This window comes from Capra hircus, chromosome 10, assembly GCF_001704415.2.
Source record: "Capra hircus breed San Clemente chromosome 10, ASM170441v1, whole genome shotgun sequence".
Taxonomy (NCBI): domain Eukaryota; kingdom Metazoa; phylum Chordata; class Mammalia; order Artiodactyla; family Bovidae; genus Capra; species Capra hircus.
This window is the reverse complement of record NC_030817.1, coordinates 10,656,398-10,678,555: the sequence shown is the minus strand read 5'-3', so window position 1 is coordinate 10,678,555 and position 22,158 is coordinate 10,656,398. Positions and strand designations below refer to the sequence as shown.

The 22,158-nt window shown below is 42.4% G+C and overlaps 1 protein-coding gene across 1 annotated transcript in view; it reads left to right on the top strand.

Moving 5' to 3' along the window:
• TSHR (thyroid stimulating hormone receptor) overlaps nucleotides 1-21,900 on the top strand; it is a 176,885-nt gene extending 154,985 nt beyond the window's left edge. The window contains exons 9-10 of the mRNA XM_018053895.1: nucleotides 18,723-18,911; nucleotides 20,197-21,900. Coding sequence (XP_017909384.1) covers nucleotides 18,723-18,911; nucleotides 20,197-21,610 — 1,603 coding nt within the window. The 3' untranslated portion in view covers nucleotides 21,611-21,900. The remainder of the gene's footprint in view (nucleotides 1-18,722; nucleotides 18,912-20,196) is intronic.

The window sequence follows — 22,158 nt, the reverse complement described above, 5'->3', positions numbered from 1 at the left end:
ATCTAGTCTCATTCTTTTACAAGTGGTTGACCAGTTTTCCCAGCACCACTTGTTAAAGAGATTGTTTTTACTCCATTGTATATTCTTGCCTCCTTTGTCGAAGATAAGGTGTCCATATGTGTGTGGATTTATCTCTGGGCTTTCTATTTTGTTCCATTGATCTATATTTCTGTCTTTGTGCCAGTACCATACTGTCTTGATGACTGTGGCTTTGTAGTAGAGCCTGAAATCAGGCAGGTTGATTCCTCCAGTTCCATTCTTCTTTCTCAAGGTTGCTTTGGCTATTCAAGTTTTTTTGTATTTCCATACAAATTGTGAAATTATTTGTTCTAGTTCTGTGAAAAATACCGCTGGAAGCTTGATAGGGATTGCATTGAATCTGTAGATTGCTTTGGGTAGTATACTCATTTTCACTATATTGATTCTTCCGATCCATGAACATGGTATATTTCTCCATCTATTAGTGTCCGCTTCCCTGGTGGCTCAGACGGTAAAGCGTCTGCCTGCAATGTGAGAGACCCGGGCTTGATTCCTGGGTCAGGAAGTTCCCCTGGAGAAGGAAATGGCAATCCACTCCAACAGTCTTGCCTGGAAAATCCCATGGACGGAGGAGCCTGACAGGCTACAGTCCATGGGGTCACAAAGAGTCAGACATGACTGAGTGACTTCACTTTCACTTTGATTTCTTTCATCAATGTTTTATAATTTTCTATATATAGGTCTTTGGTTTCTTTAGGTAGATATATTCCTAAGTATTTTATTCTTTTCGTTGCAATGGTGAATGGAATTGCTTCCTTAATTTCTTTTTCTACTTTCTCATTATTAGTGTATAGGAATGCAAGGGATTTCTGTGTGTTGATTTTATATCCTGCAACTTTACTATATTCATTGATTAGCTCTAGTAATTTTCTGGTGGAGTCTTTAGGGTTTTCTATGTGTAGGATCATGTCATCTGCAAATAGTGAGAGTTTTACTTCTTCTTTTCCAATTTGGATTCCTTTTATTTCTTTTTCTGCTCTGATTGCTGTGGCCAAAACTTCCAGAACTATGTTGAATAGTAGTGGTGAAAGTGGGTACCCTTGTCTTCTTCCTGACTTTAGGGGAAATGCTTTCAATTTTTCACCATTGAGGATAATGTTTGCTGTGGGTTTGTCATATATAGCTTTTATTATGTTGAGGTTTGTTCCCTCAATCCTGCTTTCTGGAGAGTTTTAATCATTAATGGATGTTGAATTTTGTCAAAGGCCTTCTCTGCATCTATTGAGATAATCATATGGCTTTTATTTTTCAATTTGTTAATGTGGTGAATTACATTGATTGATTTGCGGATATTGAAGAATCCTTGCATCCCTGGGATAAAGCCCACTTGGTCATGGTGTATGATCTTTTTAATGTGTTGTTGGATCCTGATTTCTAGGATTTTGTTGAGGATTTTTGCATCTATGTTCATCAGTGATATTGGCCTGTAGTTTTCTTTTTTTGTGGCATTTTTGTCAGGTTTTGGTATTAGGGTGATGGTGGCCTCATAGAATGAGTTTGGAAGTTTACCTTCCTCTGCAATTTTCTGGAAGAGTTTGAGTAGGATAGGTGTTAGCTCTTCTCTAAATTTTTGGCAGAATTCATCTGTGAAGACGTCTGGACCTGGGCTATTGTTTGCTGGAAGATTTCTGATTACAGTTTCAATTTCTGAGCTTGTGATGGGTCTGTTAAGATTTTCTATTTCTTCCTGGTTCAGTTTTGGAAAGTTGTACTTTTCTAAGAATTTGTCCATTTCTTCCACGTTGTTCATTTTATTGGCATATAATTGCTGATAGTAGTCTCTTATGATCCTTTGTATTTCTGTGTTGTCTGTTGTGATCTCTCCATTTTCATTTCTGATTTTATTGATTTGATTTTTCTCCCTTTGTTTCTTGATGAGTCTGGCTAATAGTTTGTCAATTTTATTTATCCTTTCAAAGAACCAGCTTTTGGCTTTGTTGATTTTTTGTATGGTCTCTTTTGTTTCTTTTGCATTTATTTCTGCCCTAATTTTTAAGATTTCTTTCCTTCTACTAACTCTGGGGTTCTCCATTTCTTCCTTTTCTAGTTGCTTTAGGTGTAGAGTTAGGTTATTTATATGACTTTTTTCTTGTGTCTTGAGGTATGCCTGTATTGCTATGAACTTTCCTCTTCGCACTGCTTTTATAGTGTCCCACAGGTTTTGGGTTGTTGTGTTTTCATTTTCATTAGTTTCTATGCATATTTTGATTTCTTTCTTGATTTCTTCTGTGATTTGTTGGTTATTCAGAAGTGTGTTGTTCAGCCTCCATATGTTGGAATTTTTAATAGTTTTTCTCCTGTAATTGAGATCTAATCTTAATGCATCTGGTCAGAAAAGATGCTTGGAATGATTTCAATTTTTTGAACATATCAAGGTTAGATTTATGGCCCCGGATGTGATCTATCCTGGAGAAGGTTCTGTGAGCACTTGAGAAAAAGGTGAAATTCGTTGTTTTGGGGTGAAATGTCCTATAGATATCAATTAGGTCTAACTGGTCTATTGTATCATTTAAAGTTTGCATTTCTTTGTTAATTTTCTGTTTAGTTGATCTGTCCACAGATGTGAGTGGGGTATGAAAGTCTCCCACTATTACTGTGTTATTGTTAATTTCCCCTTTCATACTTGTTAGCATTTGTCTTACATATTGTGGTGCTCCTATGTTGGGTGCATATATATTTATAATTGTTATATCTTCTTCTTGGATTGATCCTTTGCTCATTATGTAGTGGCCTTCTTTGTCTCTTTTCACAGCCTTTGTTTTAAAGTCTATTTTATCGGATATGAGTATTGCTACTCCTGCTTTCTTTTGGTCTCTATTTGTGTGGGATATCTTTTTCCAGCCCTTCACTTTCAGTCTATATGTGTCCCTTGTTTTGAGGTGGGTCTCTTGTAGGCAGCATATATAGGGGTCTTGTTTTTGTATCCATTCAGCCAGTCTTTGCCTTTTGGTTGGGGCATTCAAGCCATTTACGTTTAAGGTAATTATTGATAAGTATGATCCCTTTGCCATTTACTTTATTGTTTTGGGTTCGGGTTTATACGCCCTTTTTGTGTTTCCTGTCTAGAGAATATCCTTTAGCATTTGTTGGAGAGCTGGTTTGGTGGTGCTGAATTCTCTCAGCTTTTGCTTGTCTGTAAAGCTTTTGATTTCTCCTTCATATTTGAATGAGATCCTTGCTGGGTACAGTAATCTTGGCTGTAGGTTATTTTCTTTCAACACTTTAAGTATGTCTTGCCATTCCCTCCTGGCCTGAAGCATTTCTATTGAAAGATCTGCAGTTATCCTTATGGGAATCCCCTTGTGTGTTATTTGTTGTTTTTCCCTTGCTGCTTTTAATATTTGTTCTTTGTGTTTGATCTTTGTTAATTTGATTAATATGTGTCTTGGGGTGTTTCACCTTGGGTTTATCCTGTTTGGAACTCTCTGGGTTTCTTGGACTTGGGTGATTATTTCCTTCCCCATTTTAGGGAAGTTTTCAACTATTATCTCCTCAAGTATTTTCTCATGGTCTTTCTTTTTGTCTTCTTCTTCTGGGACTCCTATTATTCAAATGTTGGATCGTTTTATATTGTCCTGGAGGTCTCTGAGATTGTCCTCATTTCTTTTAATTTGTTTTTCTTTTTTCCTCTCTGATTCATTTATTTCTACCATTCTATCTTCTATTTCACTAATCCTATCTTCTGCCTCTGTTATTCTACTATTTGTTGCCTCCAGAGTGTTTCTGATCTCATTTATTGCATTGTTCATTATATATTGACTCTTTTTTATTTCTTCTAGGTCCTTGTTAAACCTTTCTCGCATCTTCTCCAGGCTATTTATCTGTGATTCCATTTTGATTTCAAGAATTTGGATCATTTTCACTATCATTATTCGGAATTCTTTCTCAGGTAGATTCCCTATCTCTTCCTCTTTTGTTTGGTTTGGTGGCCATTTCTCCTGTTCCTTTACCTGCTGGGTATTCTTCTGTCTCTTCATCTTGGTTATATTGCTGCATTTGGGGTGGCCTTTCTGTATTCTGTGAATTTGTGGAGTTCTCTTTATTATGGAATTTCCTCACTGTGGGTGGGGTTGTATCAGTGCCTTGTCAAGGTTTCTTGGTTAGGGAAGCTTGTGTCAGAGTTCTGGTGGGTGGAGCTGGATTTCTTCTCTCTGGAGTGCAATGAAGTGTCCAGTAATGAGTTATGAGATGCCTATGGTTTTGGAGTAACTTTGAGCTGCCTGTATATTGAAGCTCAGGGGTGTGTTCCTGTGTTGCTGGAGAATTTTCATGGTATGTCTTGCTCTGGAACTTGTTGGCCCTTGGGTGGTGCTTGGTTTCAGTGTAGGTATGGAGGTGTTTGATGAGCTCCTATCGATTAATGTTCCCTGGATTCAGGAGTTCTCTGATGTTCTCAGGATTTGAACTTAAGCCTCCTGCTTCTGGTTTTCAGTTTTATTTTTACAGTAGCCTCAAGATTTCTCCATCTATACAGCACCAATGATAAAACATCTAGATTAAAGATGGAAAGTTTCTCCACACTGAGGGACACCCATAGAGGTTTACTGAGTTACATGGAGATGAGAAGAGGGAGGGGGTAGTTAGAGGTGACTGGAATGAGATGAGGTGGAATCAAAAGAGGAGAGAGCAAGCTAGCCAGTAATCACTTCCTTATGTGCGCTCCACAGTCTGGACCGCTCAGAGATGTTCACAGAGTTATACAGGGAAGAGGAGAGGGAGGAAGTAGACAGAGGTAGCAAGGAGCATAAAAGAGGGAAATGAAAAGGAGAGAGACAGATCCTGCCAGTAACCAGTTCCTTAGGTGTTCTCCACCGTCTGGAACACACAGAGATTCACAGAGTTGAGTAGAGAAGAGAAGGGGGAGGGAGGAGGCAGAGACACCTGGTGGAGAAAAAGGAGAGTCCAAAGGAGGAGAGAGTAGTCAAGCCAGTAATCTCACTCTCAGGTAAAATTGGGTACTGAAGACTGGGTTTTAAATGTACAAAATTGACAACAAATACCAAAAAGCAAAGGTTAAAAATCTGTTTTTGAAGACAATGATCTGCTTTCTGGGTGCCTGATGTCCTCTGCCAGCATTCAGAAGTTGTTTTGTAGAATTTACTCAGCGTTGAAATGTTCTTTTGATGAATTTTTGGGGGAGAAAGTGGTCTCTCCGTCCTAATCCTCTGCCATTTTCTCATTAAAAACTTGGCTAGAATTCTAAATCCTCTCCCCAATGCCTGTTAAGCTCACTCCAGTTAGGTTTTCACCATGCCACCACAACTGCTCTTTTCAAGATCACCAGTGACTTCCACAGTTGCTAAATCAAATGGCCAATTCTTAGCTCATGTCTCAGAAGCATTTGACTCGGTTGATGACTTGATCTTCCTTATAATACTTTGTTCTTTTGGCTTCCAAGACACCACCCTCCCTTGGTTTCTCTCCACACCTCTGGTTGCTCCTTCCGAGTTTCTTTTTCTAGTCCTTCCTCTTCTTCCTGATCTCCTGTTGTCAGAGTACCCCAGGGCTCCACCTTTGGCCTTCTTTCTATCTCTTTATCCACATCCTTGGTGATCTCATCCACTCATATGTCTTTGCATACTGCCTGTGATACCTAAATAGAAATCACCAATCCAAACAGCTTCACCAAATTCCAGACTTACAACACACTGCCTACTTGACATGCCACCTGGATGTCTAACAGGCATCTCAAACTTGACCTGTGAAAACTAGATGTTGGTCATTCCTCCAAACCTGCCTCACCTGCAGCTTTCCTCATCTCGGGAAGTGGCACTTCCATTCTTCTAGCTGCAGACCATTAGTCATCGAATCATTCTTGACCTTTCTCTCATACTCCATATCCAAATCCATCAGAAAATCCCATTGGTTCTACCTTTAAATCTATACAGACTCCAACCACTCTCAGCATCTCCACGGCTACTGCTCTGGTCCAAGAACCATCCCGTCTATTGCTGGTCTGCTTGTTTCCATCCTTTGCTCCCTTTGGTTTACTTTCAAAGCAGTAGTCAATTTGATCCTTTTAAGGTAAGTCAGACTATACCATCCCTCTGAAGGCTTTTGCTCTCTCTCTCATGAGAAGACAAACTCCCTTGGATTGTCTACAAGGCACATGTGATCTGCTCCCCGTACCTTCTCTGACTTTTCACATGTTTCCCACTCTCATGTCTCACTGTCTCAGCTCCAGCCACACCGGCCTCACCGCTTGTTTAAACAACCCAGGTACACTGTCGCCGCAGGGCCTTTGAACTGACTGGTCTCTCTTCCTGGAATACTCTTTCCCAGATATAAGTGTGACTTTCTCCCTCAGCTCCTTCAGACCTTTGCTCAACCAGCTCCTCAGTGAGGCCTTCCCTGACACCCTCTCCCATCTCTAACTGTGATCTACCTCAGGGCTCTTCCCTTCCCCTACTCTTTGCTTTTCCCCAAGGTATTGATCATCATCAGCTAACATACTATGTGTTTTACTTTTATTTAAAAAAAATTGTTCTTCTCGCCCCACTAGAATGTAAGCACGAGAAGTACGGTAATTTCTGCATGCTTAGTTTACTGCTCTACCTGAGACACAGAAAACAATCCAGCAATCCTTATTAAATAAATGCATATCCTACTTTAAAATTCTTTCAAACAAGTAATGACAGGCTAGCTGGAATCAAGATTGCCAGGAGAAATATCAATAACCCCAGATATGCAGATGACACCATCCTTATGGCAGGAAGTGAAGAGGAACTAAAAAGCCTCTTGATGAAAGTGAAAGAGGAGAGTGAAAAAGTTGGCTTAAAGCTCAACATTCAGAAAACGAAGATCATGGCACCCAGTCCCATCACTTCATGGGAAATAGATGAGGAAACAGTGGAAACAGTGTCAGACTTTATTTTTTGGGCTCCAAAATCACTGCAGATGGTGACTGTAGCCATGAAATTAAAAGACACTTACTCCTTGGAAGAAAAGTTATAACCAACCTAGATAGCATATTGAAAAGCAGAGACACTACTTTGCCGACTAAGGTCCATCTAGTCAAGGCTATGGTTTTTCCTGTGGTCATGTATGGATGTGAGAGTTGAACTGTGAAGAAGGCAGAGCACCGAAGAATTGATGCTTTTGAACTGTGGTGTTGGAGAAGACTCTTGAGAGTCCCTTGGACTGCAAGGAGATCCAACCAGTCCATTCTAGAGGAGATCAGCCCTGGGATTTCTTTAGAAGGAATGATGCTAAAGCTGAAACTCCAATACTTTGGCCACCTCGTGCAAAGAGTTGACTCATTGGAAAAGACTCTGATGCTGGGAGGGAGTGGGGGCAGGAGAAGAAGGGGATGACAGAGGATGAGATGGCTGGATGGCATCACTGACTCGATGGACGTGAGTCTGAGTGAACTCTGGGAGTTGGTGATGGACAGGGAGGGCTGGCGTGCTGCGATTCATGGGGTCGCAAAGAGTCGGACACAACTGAGCGACTGAACTGAACGGAACTGTCTTGAACTTAAAGCCTTTAAGCGCTTGTTATCAATCAATTAATTAAATTGCTTTTCAAACAGCCAATTAACCTTCTTTCTGCTCTTAGATGCATTTCCATCTACCAATTTACAGATGTGACTACACATTCATAATGAACCAGTGTCTACATGTTGACCTTTAGAGAAGCCCACGTTCATTACAAGCAGACATAAAAGAGACTTGTAATTGCTGCTGAAACACTGGCGAGCTGGTTAGTGCTCATTTAACTTGCAATTGAATTCATCAAAGGTTAACTGTGTATTTGATCATGATAAAATATCTCACACACAAAAATGGACATTGTTCCAATGTTTGGCAATGCTAGAGCACATAATTGCTAATGAGAAGCAATTTGTTCTTGCTGTGACATCAAATATCAGTTGCCTTTTTTTTCCCCCCTGGCATCATTAACATTTGGTGATATTCTTGCCCAGGACATAACCCTGCAGGATTCATTCCCTCCAAACTCAGGTCCTGTTACTTTCATTAGACACTTAACTTGAGAAGGTTCCCATGACCTAGGCAATTAGACTTCAAACTGTCTGCCAGGCTTGGCTTAGCTGCATGCTGTTTGTGAGTAAATACTGACTAGAGACAAATTCTCTTGAAGCTCAGTGCCCCTCACTTGATGAGCTCTTTGTGAAAAGTGCCAGAGTCAGACAAGGGAGAGCAAGGCCCTCCAGATTGTAGACTTCACTCCGCATGGCTGCGTTTGCAAAGGAATTCAGGTCCCTTGCCAGCTGATAGCTACTCTCCGTATCCTTCTCACTCCAGTACCAACACTTATAAATTTTAACTGTACCCTGAAGGGTTTATTTGAGAAAAAGTACACCGCTAGGAAATTCTGGGTTCAAAGTGGTCAAATAAAAATGTAGGCAAATGGGAAGAGATACAGCTTCAAATAAAATGATCCCTGCCTTGGTAAGTTAGAGGATTTCTGCAGCCTAAGGCTCTTTCCCCATCAACTCCAGATTTGGAGGTTGTCCAGTGTGGCTCAGCACTCAACATGTGTTCATTCTCACCTCCTGTTCATTTCTACATGTGAAATGGGAGAGTGATTAAAAGTCAGTGATGATGCATTGAACTGAAGCTGTTATTTTTTCTCCCTCTTGAGATCCCCTTAAGAAACGTGGGAAAGAAAATTTTAATATACAGAAATCCACAAGGACAAAGAGGACAGATGAGGACAGATGGGTGGTCTAGAGAGCTACAGAATTCTGGGGGGAAGGCAGAGAAGAAGGAGGGCAAAGCTTAAAATGCCCACAGGAAGCCACATTCAGAGGCAACTGTCTCACCCTGCAGCACCTCTGAAGGGTGTGTGTGGGGGGATTTAGAGGTGATGGACGTAGCAAGAGTGACATATAGGGCTAAAAACAAAAGGGCTAATTTTACGTCTCTGTCTGGAAATGAGGGTTTCCCAGGTGGCTCAGTGGTAAAGAATCCACCTGCCAATTGATCCCTGGGTGGGGAAAATCCCCTGGAGGAGGAAATAGCAACCCACTCCAGTATTCTTACCAGGAAAATTCCATGGACAGATTTACCTAGTGGGCTACAGTCCATGGGGTCACAATGAGTCAGACACGACTGAGAAACTAAACAACAACAATCTGGAAATGGTAACCCTCTACCCTATTTATGCAAAATACCAGCTGCCAAGTTTCTCCTCTCTAAGCTGGAGATTTGAAATACCTTTTCTGAAGAAGTTGAAAAACTCTAAAACGAAAAAGACCTCCATGTTGGCATGTTAGGGCTCAACAGCAGAATGGCCAGTTCCCTACAAAATTGCCCTAAAGCAAAGTCTACTGGTAGACAAGCTCCTGAGATCAGATTTTCAGTGCCTCAGTCTTAAGCATGAATATGACAACAAGGAACACCAGTCAAAGAATGCTACTAACCTCAAAGATGGAAACCAAGATAAACAAATACATGTGCAGGAGGGGGTCAAGGGCAGGGATGAGCCTGGAGCAACAAAAGGCATGCAGAGAACAGAAAAGAACATTTTACAAAGCAACAATTAGTGACCTGAGGTTAATCTGAGAAGATGTTTTATCCCTATAATGACAATGATAATGATATTTAATATTTATTGACAGCATACTGTGAGCCACTGCTCAAGAAGACAAGGAAACTGAGGGACAAAAAAATTAAGTGGCTGATAGTAACTTTAGTCAGTGGGGAAATGAAAATGCAAATCCAGATAGTCTGAATTTAAAACCCCTGCTCCTGACTGCTGTGTGTGCTACCTCAAACATGCTATAAAAAAGGAAGATAAGACAAGAAAGCACTTTAAAAATGTATTTGACAAATATATATTCAGAGCCTTCTGTCTTCTAAGCACCAGTCTGGATGCAAAACCTATAACAGTAAACAGAACCAGCAGAGTCTCAGCTCTTGTCAAGCTAAAATTAAAATCTTCAAGGCCAGGCACAGAAAGACAAATACCACATAATCTGTCTTACCTGTGGAATCTAAAAAAGCGGAATTCATAGTAACAGAGTAAAATGGTGGTTGCCAGGGGCTGGGGGATAGGAAAATAAGAAAATGTTGGTCAAAAGGTACAAAGTTTCCGTTACATAGTCTAAGTTCTGACAGTCTCAGGCACAGCCTTGTTGTTGTTCACTCCCTAAATTGCGTCTGACTCTTTTTGACTCAAAGGACTGTAACATGCAAGGATCCTCTGTCCTCCACTGTCTCCTGGAGTTTGCTCAAATTCATGTCCATTGAGTTGAGATGCCGTCCAACCATCTCATCCTCTGCCACCCCCTCCTCCTTTTGCCTTCAATCTTTCCCAGCATCAGGGTCTTTTCTAATGAGTCGACTCTTCACATCAGGTGACCAAAGTATTGGAGCTTCTGCTTCAGCAACAGTCCTTCCAAAGAATATTCAGGGTTGACTTTTTTTAGGATTGACTGGTTTGATCTCCTTGCAGTCCAAGGGACTCTCAAGAGTCTTGTCCAGCACCACAATTTGAAAGCATCAATTCTTTGGTGCTCAGCCTTCTTTATGGTCCAACTCTCACATCCCTACACAACTACTGGAAAAACTATAGCTTTTTTGGACCTTTATATGGACCTTTGTTGGCAAAATGATGTCTCTGCTTTTTAATATACTGTCTAGGTTTTGTCATAGCTTTCCTTCCAAGAAGCAAGCATCTTTTAATTTCATGGCTACAGTCACCATCCACAGTGATTTTAAAGCCCAAGAAAAAAAATCTTTCACTGTTTCCACTTTTTCCCCTTCTATTTTCCATGAAATGATGGGATCAGATGCCATGATCTTAGTTTTTTGAATGTTGAGTTTCAAGCCAGCTTTTTCACTCTCCTCCTTGACTCTCATCAAGAGGCTCTTTAGTTCCTCTTCATTTTCTGCCATCAGAGTGGTATTATCTGCATATCTGAGGTTGTTGTCATTTCTCCTGCAATCTTGATTCTATCGTGTGATTTATCCAGCCTAGTATTTCACATGATGACTATAGTTAATAATACTATATTGCATATTTGAAATTTGCTCAGAGAGTAGATATAAAGTGTTCTCACCACACACATGAAATTACATCTATGTAAGGTGATGGATATGTTAATTAGCCTGATTGTGGTAATCATTTCACAATGTATACACATATCAAAACATCACTTTGTATGCCATAAATATATATTATTTTTATTGGTCAATTATTACCTCAGTAAAGCTGTAAACTCTATAAATTAATTAAGTTTAAAAATTCAATAGAAGACATAGAAGATATATATAGTCAAGGAATTTTACCAAAAGATTCAATAAAAATAGTAGGAGAAAGTTATAAGAAAATGTCTAGGGGTTCCAGGATAGCTCTTTTCCACTTGCCAGGAATTCCAGGGAAGAAACAAAGGAAATGAGAGGCACAAGCTATCCTGGGAACAATGCCAAATATTGTCAAACAGGTGAACAGCACAGGTCTCCAACTGGAGGGACCCCCTCCACCCCAGGGTCCAGTACAATAAATGAAAATATATCTATATCTGTATCAAGGAACACTTTCATGAACTCTCACACCAGGGCAGAGAAGGCCATATAATCATTTCACAATGTATATATATCTCAAATCATGTTGTACACTTTAAACTTAATATGTTATATGTCAATTATATTTCAATAAAGCTGAGAGAGAAAAGAAGGCTATGAAAGCTATTAGAGAGTAAAAACAAGTCAATGACCAAAGAATAAAAATATGAATGGCATCGTATTTAGCCAAAAGGGACACTAGGTACTGGAATTCAATAAAGTAAAGACTTGAGAATTCTAAAAGAAAGTGATTTGCAATCTAAAATTTATAGCCAGGTGAAGTATCAGTTGATACTTTCCCCCACATTCGTTAAGAGTCGGGGGAAAAGGTCATTTTTTAGTCATACAGGATTCAGAAAATATCTTACATATATCACTTTTCTAAGATATTACTTGAAAAAATACTAAAGAGAATTATCTGGCTGTCCAGTGGTCAGGACTCTGCCTGTTCACTTCCAAGGGTGCGGGTTCAATCCCTAGTTGGGCAACTAAGATCCCCAAGCCATGTGGATTCAGGAAGAGACTCCCACTGGAGAGGGCAGAGACTGAGAGAAGCTTGAACTTCAATCTGTAGGCCATGGGTTTCAGGCTGGAAAGCAACAAGATGAGATTCAAGTTTTAGAAAGAACATCCTCTCCTAAGTCTGAAGGCAGGGTTAGTAGACACTTTCTGGGAGATGAGTTGGGACATTTATGCAAAACTCTGTTGAAATGTAATTCAAATCTAAACTAAAGTGGTAGTGATAAGAACCATGACTCTGCAGACATATAAACAGCTGACCTGACATCTGATTTGGGCTCTAGCTCAATTGCATTTTACTGTAAATATTCTTGGCATGAATATTTTTTTTTCCATTTATGTTCCTTTTTAAATTATTTGATGCTATACTGTGCAATATTTTATGGAACATAGTATATAACTTTACATAGTCACATCTTTCACTACTTCTGCCATAATTTGTAAATTGGACATAATGCCTAAAAAAGCTTTCATATCCCCTTCTTCCTGGACTCTCTCCCACCCCTCCTCAGTTCAGTTCAGTTCAGTCACTGAGTCGTGTCTGACTCTGTGACTCCAATGACTACAGCACGCCAGGCCTCTCTGTCCATCACCAACTCCCGGAGTTTACTCAAACTCATGTCCACTGAGTCAGTGATGCCATCCAACCATCTCACCCTCTGTCGTCCCCTTCTCCCGCCTTCAAACTCTCCCACCCCTCCAGGTCATCACAGAGCACCAAGCTGAGCTCCCTATGCTTTATAGTGGTCCCCAGTAGCTATCTTTTTCACAGGAATGTATATACATGATAGCGTATGTATGTGGCATGAATATTGAGCAAGGACAAGAGAGAATCCACAAGGATGCAAGCCCTGGAAGATGGTAGTTGCTAGGCAGGAAATAAAGAAATGCCAGTAGGCTTAAAGGGAAGAATCATTCTATCATCTTGAGAGGAGAGGCAATGCTGCGTCCATTGAGAAGTGTAAGGAGCTCCTCCCTTCCTCCCTGCGATCTCTAGATATCTGCAGGGGAGCTGAAACTGTTTCTCAAATGGTGAGGGGCCACAGTTGTTCCCCTTGCTTAACTCTGGAAGGGCTGAAGGAGCAGGTGTGAAGGAGCAGGCTGAAGGAGCGCAGCATCTCAGGGCACTCTCGGAGCAGCGGGCTTAATGGATGCTTAGAGAGACGTCGAGTGGCTCCTGCCCATGGGGAGGGAGATGGCTCCAGATTGATCCTAGTATTAAGTGGATCTAGTTTGGGCTGCAAATGGCTTTGGCCCTTGAGACGAGGTTGAAGAGGAGAGAAAGGCCGTGGATCTGCAGGGCGCTGGCAAGCATGGGAGGAAAGGTAGATGTGATTCACGGTATGTTAGGAAGTCACTGCAAGGTTTTGAGCAGGAGAGTGACCTTGCTTCACTTATATGTGATGACTATCCTGGCTGCTGTGCAGAAAGTGAATTGGAGGCAAGTAACTGAGAAGACCACTATAGGAGCAAGAGATGCTATTAGCTTGAACCAGACAGCTCCCATGAGAGATGCAGATACTTGGATTCCAGCTTTTCTGGAGTTCAGATCCCTGGTTTCTGCCAGTTTAAATAGAGGAGCAGCAGGTTGGCATGGGGATGGGGTATCTGAAGCTAAGTTCAGGATGGATCTGTTCCATTGGAGATGCCTGTGAAAAACCCAAGTGGAAATGTCAAATGAGTTGCTGAATACATAAGTCAAGATCTGGACTGGAACTGTATTTGCTAGGTCCCTTGCTTCTGACTTGAGCTTAAATAAACTCCAGGTTGTGGCAAAGAGGGTGTTAACATCGAACACCTATGATATGCTAAGTACTATATGTTACAGATGTTTCATCACAAAGTTTATACACATTTTCCAAAAACACCCTCCCAATTCAGCCCCATCAGGACCCAACTCAAAGCTACCTGGGACACGCTCACTGCCTGGGACACGCTCACTGCAGACACTCAGACAAATAAGGGAATACATTTCTCACTCCCAGATGCCTAATGAGTTCCTGGAGGGGTCATTGCTCCTGGATCTATGTTCAAAGACTCCAGAGACCTGAAGATAAGAGGTAGAGGAAAGCTCCCAGGAGACTGAATCTAAGAACTCTAGACCCACAAACTGGCTCCACCCTCAATCAGCTGGATCTCTGGACACAAAGGGATGTCTCATTTCTTTGTCTGCTGCCTGGACCACAGACTGATTTGCAAAGTGGTGAGCTGCCTCTTTTCAGCAAATACCTGCCCCACTGATACCCTCACTGCCGAAACAACTAAGTGAAAGTGTTAACCGCTCAGTTGTGTCCAACCCTTTGTGACCCCATGGACTGTAGCTGGCCAGGCCCCTCTGTCCATGGGATTTTCCAGGCAAGAGTACTGGAGTGGATATCCATTCCCTTCTCCAGGGGATCTTCCTGACCCAGAGATGGAAATCAGGTCTCTCACACTGCAGGCAGATTCTTTACCCTCTGAGCCACCAGGGAAGCCTATAGGGAGACAACTATGGCAGTTTTAAAATAAGGCATCAAATTCTTAGATGCTCTTCCCACTGAGAAGGAGTGAAATAATGGAGGAGGATGCTTCCCCTGGGTTGGCAGGTCGGCCCATGAGGTTCAGAATCTCCTGCCCTTGAATCTACTGATTCTCCTGGAATGTCCTCTCTCCAGATGATCTCTCTCATAAGTAAGCCACCATTTTGTGAGAAGCTCAGACCACTGGGAGAAGCCACATCTGCAATCTCAGCTGAAGGCAGGGTTGAGCCGTCTCAGCCCTGACACCAGAGCATGCAAGTGAAGCAGTCTGATTGAGCCCCCAGCCACTGAGCCGCCCTAACCACCGAGTCTGCCCAGCTGAGCCCCAGACAGCAGGGACAGACACAAACCATCCCTTCCATGCCCTGTTCTAAATCCTGGCCCATAAAAGCTATGCTTATAATACAAAATGGTTTGATACCACTTAGTTTGGGGGTATTCTTGTCATGCAGTAACTGGAATGGTTATTAAAGTGGTTTCTCAAGAAATACCTTTAAAAATGCAGACACATTCCTTGGAAGGATAAACACCTTCAGATGAACACTCACAACCAGTGTATCCAACAGACAGCAAAGCAGAGAAAGGGAGCTAAGAGATGCTCTCTTGTTTCACTGACAGAAAAGAGATACATAAGTGGCTTCCAGAAAACTGGAGGCAGAAAGGTGGCCACCCCACAAAGACAGCACGGTTAAAAGAGAAAAGTATGCATCATAAGGACAGGCAGGAGAGGAAAGTCCAACAGCATTTACCTCACAGCTGTGCTTCATTCCTCAACTCTTTCACTAGCTAGGAGTTATTCACATATGCCTGTTTTCCAAAGGCGCTTGCTTAATGTTAAAAATCACCTGGAGATCATAAAGCAACAAACACAAAGAGCAATTATTACCCCCCCAGGGAAGTTTGGGAAATGGCAAAATATGGATTTTTAAATTTTTAAAAATATTTATTTAGCTGTGCCAGGTCTTAGTGGTGGCACATGGGCTTTTTGCTGCATCATGAGGAACTTCTGTTGTGGCGCACAGACTCTCTAGTTGTGGGGCACAGCTCTGGAGCGCATGGGCTCAGAAGTTGCAATGCGAGGGCTTAGTTGCCCCATCCCATGTGGGATTTGTTTCCCGACAAGGGATTGAACCTGCGTCCCCTGCATTGCAAGGTGGATTCTTAACCACTGGACCATCAGGGAAGTCCCAGAAATATGGAAATTTTAAATTAAATATAAAACAAAATGGTAAACATGATATCCTCCCCCAAGAATCACAGTTCCACAGTGAATAGAGTTAACACGCAAACCTCATGTTAATAAAACTCAGGCAGCAAGTTCTTCCCTTCATGGATCACAGCTCTCTGGTGGCAAAGAGGCTTGCATAGCTCAATGAAATTATGAGCCATGCCTTGCAGGGTCACCCAAGACAGACACGTCATGGTGGAGAGTTCTGACAAAACGTGGTCCCTCCTCGAGGAGGGAATGACAAATCACTTCAATATTCTTGCCTCGAGAACCCCACGAACAGTATGAAAAGGCAAAAAAGATATGACACCAGAAGATGAGCCCCCCAGGTTGAAGACGTCCAACATGCTTCCGGGGGAGAGAAGAGAAATAGCACTATGGAGAAGGGTGAGCGCTGGAGAATTTACGCTTTCAAATTGTAGTGCTGCAGAAGACTCTTGAGAGTCCCTCAGACTGGGAAGAGGTCAAACCAATCATTCCTAAAGGAAATCAACCCTGAATATTTATTGTAAGGACTGTTGCTGAAGCTGAAGTGCCAGTATTTTGGCCACCTGATGCGAAGAGCCAACTCATTGGAAAAGGCCCTGATGCTGGGAAAGATTGAAGGCAGGAGAAGGGGGTGACAGAGGATGAGGTGGTTGAATAGCATCACCAATTCAATGGACATGAATTTGAGCAAACTCCTGGAGACATGAAGGACAACGAAGCCTGGCATGCCACAGTCCATGGTCACAAAGAGTCAGATACAACTTAGCAACTGAACAACAACAGCAAGTTCCAGCAGCCTTGAACCTTGAGAATGTATATCCCAGCAAAGTTCAGTTACAGTGATGTGGAGGAAGAAGTTGTAAATATTGGAATTCATTTGCTAATCAGTTTAATATTCCATGCTTATTATATGACATATAAAAATATGAGAAAAGAATATTTAATGAACATTGATAAAATATAAAATAAGAGAGGCATTAGGTTAAATATTTGTCATTTATTCAAGCCATTATTCAATGCAAGTAAAAATGATGGAGCAAGATACATAAGCTAGACTCTTGAACAGAGAAAAGAGCAGAAAATGTCTAAAAGCCATGAATTAATGCTACCTTAGTAACTAACGCTAATGTCTACACTCTCCGAGCTTCACTATCTCCCCCACTGTTTTTGGAAGTACCTTGAATCTCATTTCAGATTGTTAATATAAACAGTAGATCTTCCCTGTATCTTCCCTGTGGCTCATATGGTAAAGAAACTGTCTGCAATGTAGGAGACCAGGGTTTGATCCCTGGGTCAGGAAGATCCTCTGGAGAGGGGAATGGCAACCCACTCCAGTATTCTTGCCTGCAGAATCCCATGGACAGAGAAGCCTGGCGGGGTACAGTTTGTGGGGTTGCAAAGAGTCGGACATGACTGAGCGACTAACACTACTACTACTGAGTCTCATTTCAGATTGTTAATATAAACACTAGAGTTTTCTTTCCAGGAATACATTTAGAACCTTGTAAAGCATGGTGAGATTGTCCTGTCATGAATTTACCATGTAACTGGTTATGACTCCTAAGTTCTGTATCATTAGGAGAAGATTTTCATGATACTGGTATTGATCCAGATCAACAAGTAATTTATCAGTCCCCAAACCCTAGTCCCCACAGAGACTGGGAGCAACAGGCCCTTTGAGCCTGTTCAGATTTATTCTCTTGCCTCTTGAGACCCTTTAGTAGTTATATGGTGTAGTTTTCCAGAGTAAAATTGACATCTGTCTCTGATTCCAAGAGTTTGTGTGTTGCAATGGGCAAAACAAAATGTCTGATGTACTATTTATTATTTTTATTGATACTGCAGTTCTAAGCAATAAAAATTAGAGTCCCAGGAATAAAGACGTGGATGTAGAGAACAGACTTGTGGACACAGTGGGGGTGGGAGAGAGTGGAATGAACTCAGGAGTAGCACAGAAACATATGCACACATATACACATATATACACAAATATGTTACTTTCCCAACAGAGGTCTGGCTAGTTAAGGCTATGGGTTTTCCAGTAGTCTTGTATAGACGTGAGAGTTGGACTATAAAAAAAGCTGAGTGCCGAAGAATTGATGATTTTGAACTGTGGTGTTGAAGACTCTTGAGAGTCCCTCGGATTGCAAGGAGATCCAACTAGTCCATCCTAAAGGAAATCAGTCCTGAATATTTATTGAAAGGACTGACGCTGAAGCTTCAATACTTCGGCCACCTGATGTGAAGAACTGAGTCATTTAAAAAGACCCTGATGCTGGGAAAGATTGAAGGCAGGAGGAAAAAGGGATGACAGAGATTGATGAGATGGTTGGATGGCATTACCGACTCGATGGATGGGAGTATGGGTAAGCTCCAGGAGTTGGTGATGGACAGGGAGGCCTGGCATGCTGCAGTTCATGGGGTCACAAAGAATCGGACAAGACTGAGTGACTAAACTGAACTGAACTGATCTACACTACCATGCGTGAAACAGCTAGCTAGTGGGAAGCTGCCATACAGCACAGGGAGCTCAGCCTGGTGCTCCGTGATGACCTAGAGGGGTGGGGTGGGGATGGGGTGGCTGGGAGGGAAGCTAAAGGAGGAGGGAATATATGTTTATGGATACATATAGCTGACTCACCTTGTTGTAAAGCAGAAGCTAATACAGCATTGTAAAGCACTTATAATCCAATCTAAAAGTCTTTTAAAAAGGGGAGTCCCTTGTAGTATATCAACTTACAAGTATATTACCCTTCCTTAGACCAGTGGCTGTGTGCAATATCTCAGAGGGCATGTTCAGTAGAAGGCATCATGTCATCTCCCCATGAATCTCAAGCCTGTCTGAACTCTAAAAGGTCCTGGCTGCTCACCCTCTGATCACTGTTGTCTCCCTCTCAGGGACATTTCTTACACCAGTGTCGCTGCCCTACCATCCAAAGGCCTGGAACACCTGAAGGAACTGATAGCAAGAAACACCTGGACTCTAAAGAAACTTCCTCTGTCCTTGAGTTTCCTTCACCTCACACGGGCTGACCTTTCTTATCCGAGCCACTGCTGTGCTTTTAAGAATCAGAAGAATATCAGAGGGTAAGTGGCAGTGTCTGGATTAAGTAACAAAAGGTTCTGGTGGAAGTTGAATTAATATCTGGGTATGAGGAAGAAGTTATGTTGTTTGCAAGACAGGTGGAGAAGAATTTGGAAGCATCCATAAGAAACATGAAGTCCATGGGACATGACTATGCAGACCAAAAGTGTCTGTAGATATGAAATAAGGCTTGTATCTCTGGATCAAAGTAGAGAAGGGAAGGATTTTAGGCAGTGATGCAAGAGAGACAGGAATGATTTCTCATGAACCTCCAAACAAGGTAGAATAGGCAGTCCGCTGCAGATTTTAAACACCACTCCATAGATGAATCTGCTCAGCAGCTGAAGCCATCTAAAGAATCTCTTTGGGATCAATCTGGTGGGCTAGTGAAACACTAAAGCTTACTTCTGTAAGCATGCCTGCACAATAGTGTCCCTTTATTCATCTGTTCAGTAAACATTTATTGAGCACCTGTTGTGTGCCTGGCACTGTCCTACCCACAGCAATGAATAGGACAGACCAGAGCCTTCTTGCATTTTGTTTACATTCTAATATGGAAGTCAGAAAAGAAACAGGCAAACAAGTAAGAAGATCTCAGATAGTGCTATGAGGGAAATGAACACAAGGGTCAGACAGTTTATTAAAGAAGAGGAAGAAAGGCTCTTCTGAGGAAGGACAATTTGAGTTTAAAACTGAACACTGAGTAAAGGCAGCCAGGAGTTTTTCAGGCAAAGGGAATGCGGAATTCTGAAGCTCTGAGTAGGAATGATAATAATACTAACAGCAACCAGCAGAGTCAGCCACAGCTGAGCCCACACACCCTCACACGCACATCTACCTGGCACTAATAACGTTCCAGGTGCTGCCTTAAGAACTTTAAAATGATACATTCATCCATTTCTATAAGAACCCAAAATAAAATACTCTCACTCTCCCGTTCTATACATTAATAAACCAATACTCACAGACCTTCCCAAGGTGAAATGACCAGGAATTAGTAGAATCAGGTCCTAACCTAGGCAGACTGGCTCTAGTATCCATGATTTTTTTTTTTTTTTTTAATCACTGCTGTTCTTGAACTGGTTGCAGAAGAGCAATAAGGACAGCATGTCAGTGGGTCATACTTGGGGAGGGGCAGTAACAGGAAATGGTGCAGGACAGACAGGCCCGACCAGATCCCGTAGAACCCTGTGTATCACACTATATAGTCTGCACATTTTGCTAAGTGCGGTGGGGACCTTTAGTGGGTTTCCAACAAGTGATGACTTTCTATCCACTGCCTTGCAGAATCCTTCAGTCTTTAATGTGTAATGAGAGCAGTATTTGGGGCCTGCGTCAGAGAAAATCCACGAGTGCTTTGAATGGTCCCTTCTACCAGGAATATGAAGAGGATCTGGGTGATGGCAGTGCTGGGTACAAGGAGAACTCCAAGTTCCAAGATACCCACAGCAACTCTCATTACTATGTCTTCTTTGAGGATCAAGAAGATGAGATCATCGGTTTTGGCCAAGAGCTCAAAAACCCCCAGGAGGAGACCCTGCAGGCCTTTGACAACCATTACGACTATACCGTGTGTGGGGGAAGTGAGGAGATGGTGTGTACCCCCAAGTCGGATGAGTTCAACCCCTGTGAGGACATCATGGGCTACAAGTTCCTGAGAATTGTGGTGTGGTTTGTGAGTCTGCTGGCTCTCCTGGGCAACGTCTTTGTCCTGGTCATCCTCCTCACGAGCCACTACAAGCTGACCGTCCCACGCTTCCTCATGTGCAACCTGGCCTTCGCAGATTTCTGCATGGGGTTGTATCTGCTCCTCATCGCCTCCGTAGACCTCTACACTCAGTCCGAGTACTACAACCATGCCATCGACTGGCAGACAGGCCCTGGCTGCAACACAGCTGGCTTCTTCACCGTCTTTGCCAGCGAGTTGTCCGTGTACACGCTGACGGTCATCACCTTGGAGCGCTGGTACGCCATCACCTTTGCCATGCACCTGGACCGCAAGATCCGCCTCTGGCACGCCTACGTCATCATGCTGGGGGGCTGGGTCTGCTGCTTCCTGCTTGCCCTGCTCCCTTTGGTGGGAATAAGCAGCTATGCCAAGGTCAGCATCTGCCTGCCCATGGACACTGAGACTCCTCTTGCCCTGGCATACATTATCCTCGTGCTGTTACTCAACATCATTGCCTTTATCATCGTCTGTGCCTGTTACGTAAAGATCTACATCACAGTCCGAAATCCCCACTACAACCCGGGGGACAAAGATACCAGAATTGCCAAAAGGATGGCTGTGTTGATCTTCACTGACTTCATGTGCATGGCCCCAATCTCTTTCTATGCTCTATCAGCCCTTATGAACAAGCCTCTCATCACCGTTACCAATTCCAAAATCTTGCTGGTCCTCTTCTACCCACTTAACTCTTGTGCCAATCCATTCCTCTATGCCATCTTCACTAAAGCCTTCCAGAGGGATGTGTTTATGCTGCTCAGCAAGTTTGGCATCTGTAAACGCCAGGCTCAGGCATACCGGGGTCAGAGAGTTTCTCCAAAGAACAGCACTGGTATTCGGGTCCAAAAGGTTCCCCCAGATGTGAGGCAAAGTCTCCCCAATGTGCAGGATGACTATGAACTGCTTGGAAACTCTCATCTAACCCCAAAGCAGCAGGACCAAACCTCAAAAGAGTATAAGCAAACAGTTTTGTAAGTGGTACAAGGACTTAGGCTGGTTTTTTGAGCATCATTCCAACCATCAACACAACATGTGGCTGAGCTAATCTGTAGATAATGTTCATGTCTGGAGAGGGACTAGCAGTAACCTAATCATTGCCTCCAAGAAGGAAGAGAGGCAACTGGCGTGTCTGAATTCCAGGTGGTAACACAGTAATCTATACTTTCTGGAAGATTTACTGGATGTTAAGTGCAGCGATGTCACTGTGTAAAATGCCTAATACATATCAACTGAGCCATGTTGACATTGCGCTTTCTCACTTTTATATAGCATTTCATACTAAAGATTTAGCAAATGGCAAATGTTATTAATTTGGTTGGTGACCACAAGATAAAACTGATTCCGTATAGGTTCAGTTCAATTTCACGTTCAGTGATACAACCCAAGAGAGTTTGATTTCCACGAAACTGAAACGTCCAAGAGGACATCATACAAGGGACAGCCGTTTTGACACATGAAGGGGAGGAGACGGCTTTGGTTTTTTTTCTGACTCTGAAAACGTAATCATCTCTTCACAAGAATCT